At 44.5% G+C, this 13198-nt stretch overlaps 1 protein-coding gene across 1 annotated transcript; it reads right to left on the bottom strand.

Annotated features, from left to right (window-relative positions):
- Positions 1-1276: 1276 nt before the first annotated feature.
- Positions 1277-12956, bottom strand: LOC134546334 (uncharacterized). The gene is made up of 3 exons (XM_063389107.1): positions 12944-12956; positions 1633-5262; positions 1277-1383 (listed from the first exon to the last, which is right to left on the bottom strand). The coding sequence occupies exons 1-3, from the start codon at positions 12954-12956 to the stop codon at positions 1277-1279; spliced, it is 3750 nt and encodes a 1249-aa protein (XP_063245177.1).
- Between the last annotated feature and the right edge of the window lie 242 nt (positions 12957-13198).

Genomic DNA, 13198 nt, shown 5'->3' with positions numbered 1-13198 from the left:
GAGGCACATACAATTACATAAGCTACTTATACAAGTAAAATATATATTCTTGCGTTTTTTACATACAATAAAATTACTAGGTAAGAAGGCTTGATTCACAAGGCGATGGAGCAATGTGAAAAGATAATGAGTTAAGAATCTTTCCGATGTGCCTATATTAAGCAGAACCGTTATGTAACAATTCAATAGTCACGAAGTGAAAATCTATTACTTTATAGTTCCAAACATTAGTTATACAGTACATTTTGTAAAAAAAAAAGTTTATATATTTAGTAAACACTGTTTTATCAGTAAAGTCACTCTTAATAGCACTTTAATGTACAGGATGGATTAAATAAGCAGAAAATTCTTTGACCGTAAATATCCAGCATGAATCACTCCTTGGAATAGCTCATCGCATTCGAATTCCAAAGAAAAAAATGTGTTGGTCTACTGTGAAAAATTCCAGCAAATATGTCACTCCTATTTATCATTTCATCTTTCAGCGGTATTTGTTACGTCCCCTTTTGTCTTCCGCTTATTTTCACCCTCTCATCCACTTCCTCCCAGAAAGCTGCTCGCAGATGAAGGCAATGTCTCGCGCCAACAGGGATTTGTAAAAAAGATGAACATAGCTCTTCGCTTTCGTGTCAGATCAATGAGATTTCATCCTCTTCCTTCCTTTAAAACCCGCAGAGCGTTCTTCGTGGCTCCTCGCCGGCGGGAAAACTTTGATTAAACACAGATTTTAATCAAAAGAAAAGCGAACGCGGGAAATACGGCGAGGCAGTATTTGTTGGCGCTGGTCGGCGGTTATGAAGGGAGGGAGAGGCCGAGAATTGTCGCCTAGTGAAATAAATAGCGGCGCAGAGTCTTGTCGTGGGAGGGGGCTGGGCACCGTAGGGGAAGGGGGCGGTGCCGGTGGGCGTGGCGTGGGGGCCACACCCCCTACTGGCTGGCCCCATGGGAGGGGCGACGCCTGCCGCGTGGGACGTCTGAGAGCAGGCGCCACCCTCGCACGCACTCACTCGGCCCGCTCGGCTCCTGGAGACACGGGTGTCGAGTGGGCAGTCAGCCACCCAGGGGCGCCTTGCTTCTTGGAGGCTCGGCCGACCTCCTAGCTGGGGTGTCGAACAGGCTCTTACAGGCTTCTCGCCCCTGGGGTGTTGAGCGGGCTGTCCACCCTCCAGGGGTACTTGCTTCTTAGAGGCTCGGTTGTCTAGCAGGCAGTGGGTCACCTAAGGATCTCTCGACTCCGGGCTTGGATGTCAAGTAGACAGTTGGCTAGTGCTCCCTTTTATATGGAAGACCGGTCAACCACCTGGCTTGGCTCGTCGAGCGGACAGTGCACCGCCCAGGTGTCTCTCAGCCCCGGGGAGCTCAGACAACCGCTTGGCTTGGGTGCTGAGCGGGCAGTATCACACCCAGGGGCCCCTTGCCTATTGTAGGCTCAGCCAAAATCAACTGATGTTTAACGGACCACCAAGGTGCTTCTGTCGCATTAATGCTGTATTTAAGTTGGTCTATAATTTATGTTAACCTTTTCATTAAAATTTTAAAGATATACTCATATTTAAATAACTGTTTATAGTTTAAATAATAAATAATATTTGATTTTATTATAAGGTAGCCTGGACGAGCGAGTGAGTGTACTCGCATATTCTTCTTCGAGTTTTTCATCCATCTGACAGCTGCCTAACAAGGCTTGATCGTATTTAGCAATTCCAATTTTATTTAAATTTGCAACGTGTGTCGAGCTCTCGTGGAGGTGACAGGTGTTGGCTTGGTCGGACGTGTGCGTCAAGCTCGCGTGGAGGTGACAGGAGTTAGCTTGGTTGGACGTGTGCGTCAAGCTCTCGTGGAGGTGACAGTAGTTAGCTTGGTTGGACGTGTGCGTCCAGTTCTCGTGGAGGTGACAGGAGTTAGCTTGGTTGGACGTGTGCGTCAAGCTCTCGTGGAGGTGACAGGAGTTAGCTTGGTTGGACGTGTGCGTCAAGCTCTCGTGGAGGTGACAGGAGTTAGCTTGGTTGGACGTGTGCGTCAAGCTCTCGTGGAGGTGACAGGAGTTAGCTTGGTTGGACGTGTGCGTCAAGCTCTCGTGGAGGTGACAGTAGTTAGCTTGGTTGGACGTGTGCGTCAAGCTCTCGTGGAGGTGACAGTAGTTAGCTTGGTTGGACGTGTGCGTCAAGCTCGCTTGGAGGTGACAGTAGTTAGCTTGGTTGGACGTGTGCGTCAAGCTCTCGTGGAGGTGACAGGAGTTAGCTTGGTTGGACGTGTGCGTCAAGCTCTCGTGGAGGTGACAGTAGTTAGCTTGGTTGGACGTGTGCGTCAAGCTCGCTTGGAGGTGACAGTAGTTAGCTTGGTTGGACGTGTGCGTCAAGCTCTCGTGGAGGTGACAGGAGTTAGCTTGGTTGGACGTGTGCGTCAAGCTCTCGTGGAGGTGACAGTAGTTAGCTTGGTTGGACGTGTGCGTCAAGCTCTCGTGGAGGTGACAGTAGTTAGCTTGGTTGGACGGGTGCGTCAAACTCTCGTGGAGGTGACAGTAGTTAGCTTGGTTGGACGTGTGCGTCGAGCTCTCGTGGAGGTGACAGGAGTTAGCTTGGTTGGACGTGTGCGTCAAGCTCTCGTGGAGGTGACAGGAGTTAGCTTGGTTGGACGTGTGCGTCAAGCTCTCGTGGAGGTGACAGTAGTTAGCTTGGTTGGACGTGTGCGTCAAGCTCTCGTGGAGGTGACAGTAGTTAGCTTGGTTGGACGTGTGCGTCAAGCTCGCTTGGAGGTGACAGTAGTTAGCTTGGTTGGACGTGTGCGTCAAGCTCTCGTGGAGGTGACAGGAGTTAGCTTGGTTGGACGTGTGCGTCAAGCTCTCGTGGAGGTGACAGTAGTTAGCTTGGTTGGACGTGTGCGTCAAGCTCGCTTGGAGGTGACAGTAGTTAGCTTGGTTGGACGTGTGCGTCAAGCTCTCGTGGAGGTGACAGGAGTTAGCTTGGTTGGACGTGTGCGTCAAGCTCTCGTGGAGGTGACAGTAGTTAGCTTGGTTGGACGTGTGCGTCAAGCTCTCGTGGAGGTGACAGTAGTTAGCTTGGTTGGACGTGTGCGTCAAGCTCTCGTGGAGGTGACAGTAGTTAGCTTGGTTGGACGTGTGCGTCAAGCTCTCGTGGAGGTGACAGGAGTTAGCTTGGTTGGACGTGTGCGTCAAGCTCTCGTGGAGGTGACAGGAGTTAGCTTGGTTGGACGTGTGCGTCAAGCTCTCGTGGAGGTGACAGTAGTTAGCTTGGTTGGACGTGTGCGTCAAGCTCTCGTGGAGGTGACAGGAGTTAGCTTGGTTGGACGTGTGCGTCAAGCTCTCGTGGAGGTGACAGTAGTTAGCTTGGTTGGACGTGTGCGTCAAGCTCTCGTGGAGGTGACAGGAGTTAGCTTGGTTGGACGTGTGCGTCAAGCTCGCTTGGAGGTGACAGTAGTTAGCTTGGTTGGACGTGTGCGTCAAGCTCTCGTGGAGGTGACAGGAGTTAGCTTGGTTGGACGTGTGCGTCAAGCTCTCGTGGAGGTGACAGGAGTTAGCTTGGTTGGACGTGTGCGTCAAGCTCTCGTGGAGGTGACAGGAGTTAGCTTGGTTGGACGTGTGCGTCAAGCTCTCGTGGAGGTGACAGGAGTTAGCTTGGTTGGACGTGTGCGTCAAGCTCGCTTGGAGGTGACAGTAGTTAGCTTGGTTGGACGTGTGCGTCAAGCTCTCGTGGAGGTGACAGGAGTTAGCTTGGTTGGACGTGTGCGTCAAGCTCGCTTGGAGGTGACAGTAGTTAGCTTGGTTGGACGTGTGCGTCAAGCTCTCGTGGAGGTGACAGGAGTTAGCTTGGTTGGACGTGTGCGTCAAGCTCGCTTGGAGGTGACAGTAGTTAGCTTGGTTGGACGTGTGCGTCAAGCTCTCGTGGAGGTGACAGGAGTTAGCTTGGTTGGACGTGTGCGTCAAGCTCGCTTGGAGGTGACAGTAGTTAGCTTGGTTGGACGTGTGCGTCAAGCTCTCGTGGAGGTGACAGGAGTTAGCTTGGTTGGACGTGTGCGTCAAGCTCTCGTGGAGGTGACAGTAGTTAGCTTGGTTGGACGTGTGCGTCAAGCTCTCGTGGAGGTGACAGGAGTTAGCTTGGTTGGACGTGTGCGTCAAGCTCTCGTGGAGGTGACAGTAGTTAGCTTGGTTGGACGTGTGCGTCAAGCTCTCGTGGAGGTGACAGTAGTTAGCTTGGTTGGACGTGTGCGTCAAGCTCTCGTGGAGGTGACAGGAGTTAGCTTGGTTGGACGTGTGCGTCAAGCTCGCTTGGAGGTGACAGTAGTTAGCTTGGTTGGACGTGTGCGTCAAGCTCTCGTGGAGGTGACAGGAGATAGCTTGGTTGGACGTGTGCGTCAAGCTCTCGTGGAGGTGACAGTAGTTAGCTTGGTTGGACGTGTGCGTCAAGCTCTCGTGGAGGTGACAGGAGTTAGCTTGGTTGGACGTGTGCGTCAAGCTCTCGTGGAGGTGACAGTAGTTAGCTTGGTTGGACGTGTGCGTCAAGCTCTCGTGGAGGTGACAGTAGTTAGCTTGGTTGGACGTGTGCGTCAAGCTCGCTTGGAGGTGACAGTAGTTAGCTTGGTTGGACGTGTGCGTCAAGCTCTCGTGGAGGTGACAGGAGTTAGCTTGGTTGGACGTGTGCGTCAAGCTCTCGTGGAGGTGACAGGAGTTAGCTTGGTTGGACGTGTGCGTCAAGCTCGCTTGGAGGTGACAGTAGTTAGCTTGGTTGGACGTGTGCGTCAAGCTCTCGTGGAGGTGACAGTAGTTAGCTTGGTTGGACGTGTGCGTCAAGCTCTCGTGGAGGTGACAGTAGTTAGCTTGGTTGGACGTGTGCGTCAAGCTCTCGTGGAGGTGACAGGAGTTAGCTTGGTTGGACGTGTGCGTCAAGCTCTCGTGGAGGTGACAGTAGTTAGCTTGGTTGGACGTGTGCGTCAAGCTCTCGTGGAGGTGACAGTAGTTAGCTTGGTTGGACGTGTGCGTCAAGCTCGCTTGGAGGTGACAGTAGTTAGCTTGGTTGGACGTGTGCGTCAAGCTCTCGTGGAGGTGACAGGAGTTAGCTTGGTTGGACGTGTGCGTCAAGCTCTCGTGGAGGTGACAGGAGTTAGCTTGGTTGGACGTGTGCGTCAAGCTCGCTTGGAGGTGACAGTAGTTAGCTTGGTTGGACGTGTGCGTCAAGCTCTCGTGGAGGTGACAGGAGTTAGCTTGGTTGGACGTGTGCGAAAGTAAAGGGATAGTATTAACAACGGCTGAGAGCAGGGTTATAGTTTAGCGATAGGGCGAGAAGATATACGTTATTTGCATCAAGAAGTGCTTAAAAATACTGAAATAGGAGAGTTGTATGTTATAATAAGTAGAGCGGGTTCCATATTCAACAGTAAGCATGTACTGCACTCGGTCACGCACGTTGGTGCTCTCCGTTTCGAAGCTAGAGAGAAGACCGCGACCGCATATGTAACGTGCAGATACGTAAAAAACAGTAAATAGAGTGCTAATGGACTGAAGGAGTATGAAGTAATACATATGTACACATTATGACTTCCCGGACTTAATCGATAAGTGAAAAGATACTGAATCCAGCCTGATAATATCCCTACATTCCCCCTAATCAATCACCCCTCCTTTACACAGCCTTCCTTACAGTGTTTACTACGGTTTTGTTAGAATCGTGATCGGACATTTACAATTGGTATCAGAAGTGCTTCGAACACTTTCAAGAATGACTGGGAACCTTTACTACCTCTAGAAGGTTTTAGTTGTAACAAGTAATTAACAATGAAGCATCAGTTTCTAAGATGACATTTTATTGAGGTCCTATGAAAACAAATGTGTACTTTTTCAGTCAGTGAAAAATAATATTTATTTTCAATAGTAATGAAAGTATGTTAGACAAAATTCCTGCAACATCTGTTTTAAAAGAACTATCCTATATCTTTTTTTTCTGGGAACTGCCAATTATTAAAATTGAATAAGTTTGGTTTTAGTAACATAAATAACAACGACAAAATATAATAGAATTTAAGATTTACGGATTTATATGTAGGGCTGAAGAAATTTCTACCAAGCTAAATTAGTGGTGCTTCTTGTGTTAAATAAAACTTGATGTAACATAGAAATATAAAGCTTAGGGTAAAAAATTTAAAATATATAATTTATACCAAAAACTTTTCAACACATGAGTCAGGAATGTATTCCATTGTAGAATATAGCTACATACGTGTATTTAATCGAATCATGGTCTCGTGTGCCCTAACAGAATACTTAGTTAACTTGACGTCATTGTTTAAGCTAATAAAATATAAGTTAAACTACCTATGTTAACGGAATAGATTCCATGATATAACCTGTACATTATCGGGACTGAGATAAAACCTGATGGCCCTCTCTACGGGAGCTTGGTCACAGCATAAGCAATTTTAGACAACAAAACTATTCTCAAAAATTCGTAATTGGAATATTTTGAAAAAAAGGTGGCTTTATTTTTCGTGTCTGGAAAAAACATATTAAAATAATTTTGAATTAGAATAAAATTATACTAAGAATTCGGAATTCTATTAAGGTAAAGTATATTGTTTTTAAAAATACTGCGAAATATATTGTAAATAAAGAACTCGTTTTTGCTAACGTTCATTTGTTTATTGTTATCTGTTGAAAAAACTATTTATTGTTTCTGAGGTAAATATCTTTATAAAATTATATTTTTAATGTATTAAGTACGAGATTGGATCACAAGCTAAGCCTTTTATTTCAGTTTGAATTTTAAAAAGGGGTACTTTACTTGTTTTTTGAGTTCTATGAAAACCTTACTTAATAGAAAATATCGAGTGACCTATAAGATAAGTACCTACTATTGAGTGAGAAACCCTGACCACAGTCAGTTGTATCTCCACAATATATAAGGATTATTGCGAATAAACTAATAATTAAAAATTAAAAATATTCGCCGTGTTAGGAACAGTTTCATTACAAATGTTATGTCAAATTTTAAGGTTGAGTTTGTTTCACGAAACCGCTGTGCTTTGTGACATTTTATTTCGTACATTAAAGTTAAACTTTTTTGTCATAGTTGCTCACTATGGCAATAATTCTGAGTAATAATGTGAAGGAATGCATTAAACTGTATTCATTGGAGTATTAAAATAAAAAACTTTAGATTAAATGCATTTATAAAAAACAATGGTACTTTTCTGCTTAATATGTCAGAATGTTTCTGCTCTCAGAAAATGTTTACTTTACAATGACCACAATAACTGCCATTGATATTGAACTAGCGCATTGTATAATTAGTGATGAAATTTATGTTGTAAACTTTGGATTCGAAAAAACAGTTCACACATTGAATATAAATATTCTAAACTACTTACATTAACCTATATGTAAACTCTTTAACAAGTCAAAATGATAAACAACACAAATATTAAACTTATTATTGATAATTTTGATGCATGCGTAATTTAATTAGGTTCAAAAATTAATTTAAAAAGGATGAACATCTATGACTGACTACAGCCAAAAGAAAATTAAGTCATAAAAAATTTTGAAATAAGGTATTTCACACGTTTTGTGGATGCACGTATCTTGTGGTCGTTTAAGAGTCGTGGCTGTCGTAGTTATAATAATCCTGTACTATCCAAGTCATCCATGTGTTCTTCGACTCTGCAAATTCATTCTACGACTTCTTGTGACTGACATTGTATACCGGGATGGAATATCACTTTCCACATTCACGACATGCTACCATACATTTTCAGTCTCAAGTTCCTTACATGCCTTCAATAAGCCAGTTAACAGAAGATAATTTAATAAAAGGAAATAAACTTTTTTATGCAACTTCGCATGCTTCATTATTTATTTTTGATTCATAAAAATTGTTATTAATAATATTATTTTATGTGTTTCAAGAATAACAAAAAAATATTTAAAAAATACACTAAAGACTTAATATGTACCTAAGCAATATTATGTGGTTGTGTGATTTTAAAAGCGAATATTAGTTTCATGAGTATAAAATAATATCAAGTAACGATTTGAAGCATAATTTTAATTTATATTGAGCTTATATTTAATTTAATAAGTAAGGAATCTTAATTTATAATTCAGATGCAAGCTAATAACATATAAGTCAACTCAATTCTTTTTTTAAATTTAATTGTTTAAAAAAATGTTTAAACTAAAAATATTTACTAATTGCATTTTTAAGTAAAAATGATTACTTGATGTTAAATAACAAATTGAAAAAGAACACGTAAAAATAAGTTTTATGGCAGCAAATATAAATATTAATCACAGAAATAAAATAAATTTTTGCCACATTTCTGACACAACAGAGAAGTATATCAATAATGTGATTTTTTTTTAATTTAACGTGACTCTCTTTGGGACATTATGAGAGAAGGCTTCAACTCAATTATAAAGAGCTTCACACAGTTTTGTGTTTCATATTCCGCCAAACAAATTATAATCATAAATTATTTCAGAATACATTTGTTTGCTAGTATTCTACCTTTTATATGCAAACAATTCCCCATATGGCATCATAATTTTCAAAGCACATTTATTTCCTTCAGTTTACGATGATACATATTAAAAATATTAATGGATATTCATAAAAGTGTATTTGAAACCTGCACATAGTCTAAACCCCCTGCAAAAATTGCAGTGCGATACCAGGGTTCAGAAACTAGCAAGAATGAAGGGAAAAATACTAAATTTACTAATATCAAAATGAGGCCAAGTTAGCATCAACTATATCAAGCCTTAGGCAATATTTAATGGACGGCTTCACTACAGGAACTGAACGCCTCTCTGAAAAACTTTGAAAGCACATGATAGTACAAGATTAGACAACATTCCTTAACACACTATCCTTTCAGAAAGCGGCGAATGACTCTAAAATTAAAATTACAATCCTTTCTTTTCTTCAAATTATAAGTTATACTCAAACAAGGCACACCGCAAAATATTTACAAAATACGAAAGTGTGATATTTTTTATTTAAGAAAAAATGTTTAAGAGAAATATTATAATTTAAACATTTTAAAAACATAAAAATTATACTCACAAAGCTTACAAATTGGTAATTAATAGGCTTTAATCAAAATATCAAGCGACACAATATAAATAAGGTTCACGTTTATTTACGTTAGCGTAATATATTGTTACGATCGCGCTTGGCTGCAGTGCTTGGCGTCGCCGCGCTCGTTCGGCCTGTCTGCGCCCCCTTCCACCCGCATCCTCTCCCTGGTATCTCGTGTCATACTGTCTCGCGACATCTTGACCTTCGCAGCGCGCACCTGCCTCAGATCGAGTTACTTAAAGAGGCCGCACTGAGGAATGGAGGGACTCAGACATGTTTATCGGTGTGTTTTGTGGGAACCCGATGCTTGTTGAGTTTATCGGCGTTCTTTGAGCAGCCGCCGCGTCCTTCGAGGACTCACGACGCGTTTCTGGGCATTTCGACGATGAAGGTCGCGCGATATCTCGGAGACATGCCCGATTGTTCTGGACGGGAACCCAAGGGCTATTTAAGGAGGTTGGGCCGACCTTCGAGTGAGTCAGAGTCAGGAGTCTGAGTGGGGAGCTCTCCCGCGGCGGAGTTTCCGGGCGATAGTGCCGCGGGTGCGGCAGAGTGGCGAAGTCCTTGGACGAAGGTTCCAGGGCAGAATCTGAGGAGTCGGAGTGGGGAGTTCTCCCGCGGCGGAGTTTCCGGGCGATAGTGCCGCGGGTGCGGCAGAGTGGCGAAGTCCTTGGACGAAGGTTCCAGGGCAGGGAGTGAGTGAGATCAGTGGAGTCGGGAGTTTCCGGGCGATAGAGTCGCGGGCGCGGCGGAGTCCCGAGTGAAGTTGCGAGCGAGTCGTGTGGGATCTCGGCGAAGGGTGTGACGGCGGCGGCGGAGTGCGGCGACGGAGTCCCGCGGCGGAGACCCACGAGGGGTGCTGCGGCGAGAGTTGCGCCGGAAGTGCGGCCCAGCAAGGTGTGTGAAACGAGTGACTGGGGAATTGACATTTCTTTACGTGTAATTAATTATCTGCCAATTTAGAAGATTATTTGTAAGTGACAAGTAGTGGTAATAAATAAAACTGTGTGTGAAATAAAATCTATTAATTGGGCTATCCTTTACGAACCCCCCGTGGTAAATCGTAACATTTTGGTGTCAGAAGTGGGATAGCCCTAATTAATAGATTTAGGATTCAGTTACATTATTAGAATAAAAGTTAAGGATACAGTTTAGTTTACGAGAGTATAGTTGGTGTTTAGAACTTTAGTGAATTTGAAATTTTCTAGAGTTAGTTTGAGTATACTGTAGTCAGTGTTAGTTTTGAATGTAATAGAGTTATCGTTAGTTTAATTAGAAGGTTCGGCTAGACCATTTAAAATTAAGAACAGTATTAGAAAAAAATATTTAGGTTGATTAATTAGTAAATGCTTTAGAAAGAGATGGCTGCTGAAGAGTTAAATGTAGAAGATATCAGGAAGATAAGGGTTATCCTGGAAGAAATGGTGAATGACATGAGGGAATGGATAACCAGTATGAAGAACTCTGCGAAAGAAGTGAAGAGTGAAAATAATGAGAGTAAGGACCATCATGAAGAAACGAAGAGTGGGTCAAATAATAGCCTAGAGGAAATGAAGAAGGATCAGGATGAAATGAAGAGTGGCCAGGAAGAAATTAAGAATGAAATGAAGACCGAAGTGAAGATAAGCCTAAAAGAGAAGAACAGCGAAGAGGAGAACAGCGAAGAGGAGAACAGCGAAGAGAAGAACAGCGAAGAGAAGAACAACGAAGAAAAGGACAACGAAGAAAAGGACAACGATGAGAAGAACAACGAAGAGAAGAACAACGAAGAGAAGAACAACGATGAGAAGAACAACGATGAGAAGAACAGTGATGAGAAAAAGAGTCATGAGAAAAAGAGTCATGAGAAAATTAGCCAAGGAGAGAACAGCCAGGACATGAGGATGAAAGAAGAGCTGAAGAAAAGCACAGAAGTAGTGAAGATGGGTTACAAAGTGTGGAATATTGAACAAGAAGAAATGAAGATAAACCAAAGAGAGAGGGTAAAATGCCAAGAAGAACTGAAGAAGAGCCGAGAAGAGATGAACATGAGTCAAGAAGAGATAGAGAAGCGGAAAGAAGAAACGAAGAAATACCAAGAAGAGATGCAGGAAGACCAAGAAGAGATGAAGAAAGACCAAGAACAGGGGAAGGAAGACCGAGAAGAGACAATGAGCACACAAAGAGTGATGGAGATGGTGCAAGGAGTAACTGAGTGCAGTCCAGAAGATATTCAGAAGAATGAAGAGGGAATGAGGAACCAAGATGAGACAAAGAGGAGCCGGGAAGAAATGCTGTGCGAAAAAGTAGCTGCGAGAGAAGAAATGGAGAGGAAAAGGGAAGATACAAGGAAACATTTGGAAGGCAATAAGCAATGCACTCAAGAGTATCGGGTCAGTCCAAAGCATCGGTCAGCTCGTCTCGGGCAGCTGGCTGAACGACATGGGGCATCAGCGACGCAGAAGTGTCGCCAGGTGACAAGAGAAGCTACATCTAATGAGAGAGAGGGTTATCGGGTGAGACTGTACAACCCGCGATGGAGGAAAGGCAGGAGGCCTAAACTTCGAGTAGCATGGGGACCTCCACGAGGAGATGTATTACCTGTTCGGGACGAACAGGTTTAAGGAGGGGGCAATGTTACGATCGCGCTTGGCTGCAGTGCTTGGCGTCGCCGCGCTCGTTCGGCCTGTCTGCGCCCCCTTCCACCCGCATCCTCTCCCTGGTATCTCGTGTCATACTGTCTCGCGACATCTTGACCTTCGCAGCGCGCACCTGCCTCAGATCGAGTTACTTAAAGAGGCCGCACTGCGGAATGGAGGGACTCAGACATGTTTATCGGTGTGTTTTGTGGGAACCCGATGCTTGTTGAGTTTATCGGCGTTCTTTGAGCAGCCGCCGCGTCCTTCGAGGACTCACGACGCGTTTCTGGGCATTTCGACGACGAAGGTCGCGCGATATCTCGGAGACATGCCCGATTGTTCTGGACGGGAACCCAAGGGCTATTTAAGGAGGTTGGGCCGACCTTCAAGTGAGTCAGAGTCAGGAGTCTGAGTGGGGAGCTCTCCCGCGGCGGAGTTTCCGGGCGATAGTGCCGCGGGTGCGGCAGAGTGGCGAAGTCCTTGGACGAAGGTTCCAGGGCAGAATCTGAGGAGTCGGAGTGGGGAGTTCTCCCGCGGCGGAGTTTCCGGGCGATAGTGCCGCGGGTGCGGCAGAGTGGCGAAGTCCTTGGACGAAGGTTCCAGGGCAGGGAGTGAGTGAGATCAGTGGAGTCGGGAGTTTCCGGGCGATAGAGTCGCGGGCGCGGCGGAGTCCCGAGTGAAGTTGCGAGCGAGTCGTGTGGGATCTCGGCGAAGGGTGTGACGGCGGCGGCGGAGTGCGGCGACGGAGTCCCGCGGCGGAGACCCACGAGGGGTGCTGCGGCGAGAGTTGCGCCGGAAGTGCGGCCCAGCAAGGTGTGTGAAACGAGTGACTGGGGAATTGACATTTCTTTACGTGTAATTAATTATCTGCCAATTTAGAAGATTATTTGTAAGTGACAAGTAGTGGTAATAAATAAAACTGTGTGTGAAATAAAATCTATTAATTGGGCTATCCTTTACGAACCCCCCGTGGTAAATCGTAACAATATACATATTTTGGTTAAAAAAAATTACAGAGTAAAAAATATAAAAATTTTAAACAGAAAAATAATCCGTTTGGAGAATATTTGCAACTAAACAAATGCATGCCTCTTAAATAAATAAAGTTAGCCAAAAATAAAATGTTTTAGGAATATTATTAAAAAAATATAAAAAAAATATTTTCATAATTGCCAAAAATATGAGACCACGGCCGAAGTACGTGGTAGTATATAATTCTTTACTAAATGCACTCACGCCTCAAATGCATGGTTTGAAAAATTATGCTTTATGAGTTCACAAATTTATCCACCGCCAAAATGCGCGGTCACGGTAGTTTGGTATCAGCCGTCGATCAGCGTCGCGCCGAGTGGCTCGTCGCACGGGGACTCGCACGAGTCACCCACTAGCTGGCCGAGTGGTCGCGGTGTGCCCGGAACAGCACTCGTCCTCCGGCACCTGGAAGGGAGCGAGTAGTAGCACTCGCCCGGCGCTCCAGCTGTGGCTGACTGC

The sequence above is a fragment of the Bacillus rossius genome, chromosome 1, assembly GCF_032445375.1.
Source record: "Bacillus rossius redtenbacheri isolate Brsri chromosome 1, Brsri_v3, whole genome shotgun sequence".
NCBI lineage: Eukaryota > Metazoa > Arthropoda > Insecta > Phasmatodea > Bacillidae > Bacillus > Bacillus rossius.
The sequence above is the reverse complement of the archived record's forward strand: the minus strand, read 5'-3'. Positions and strand labels throughout refer to the sequence as shown.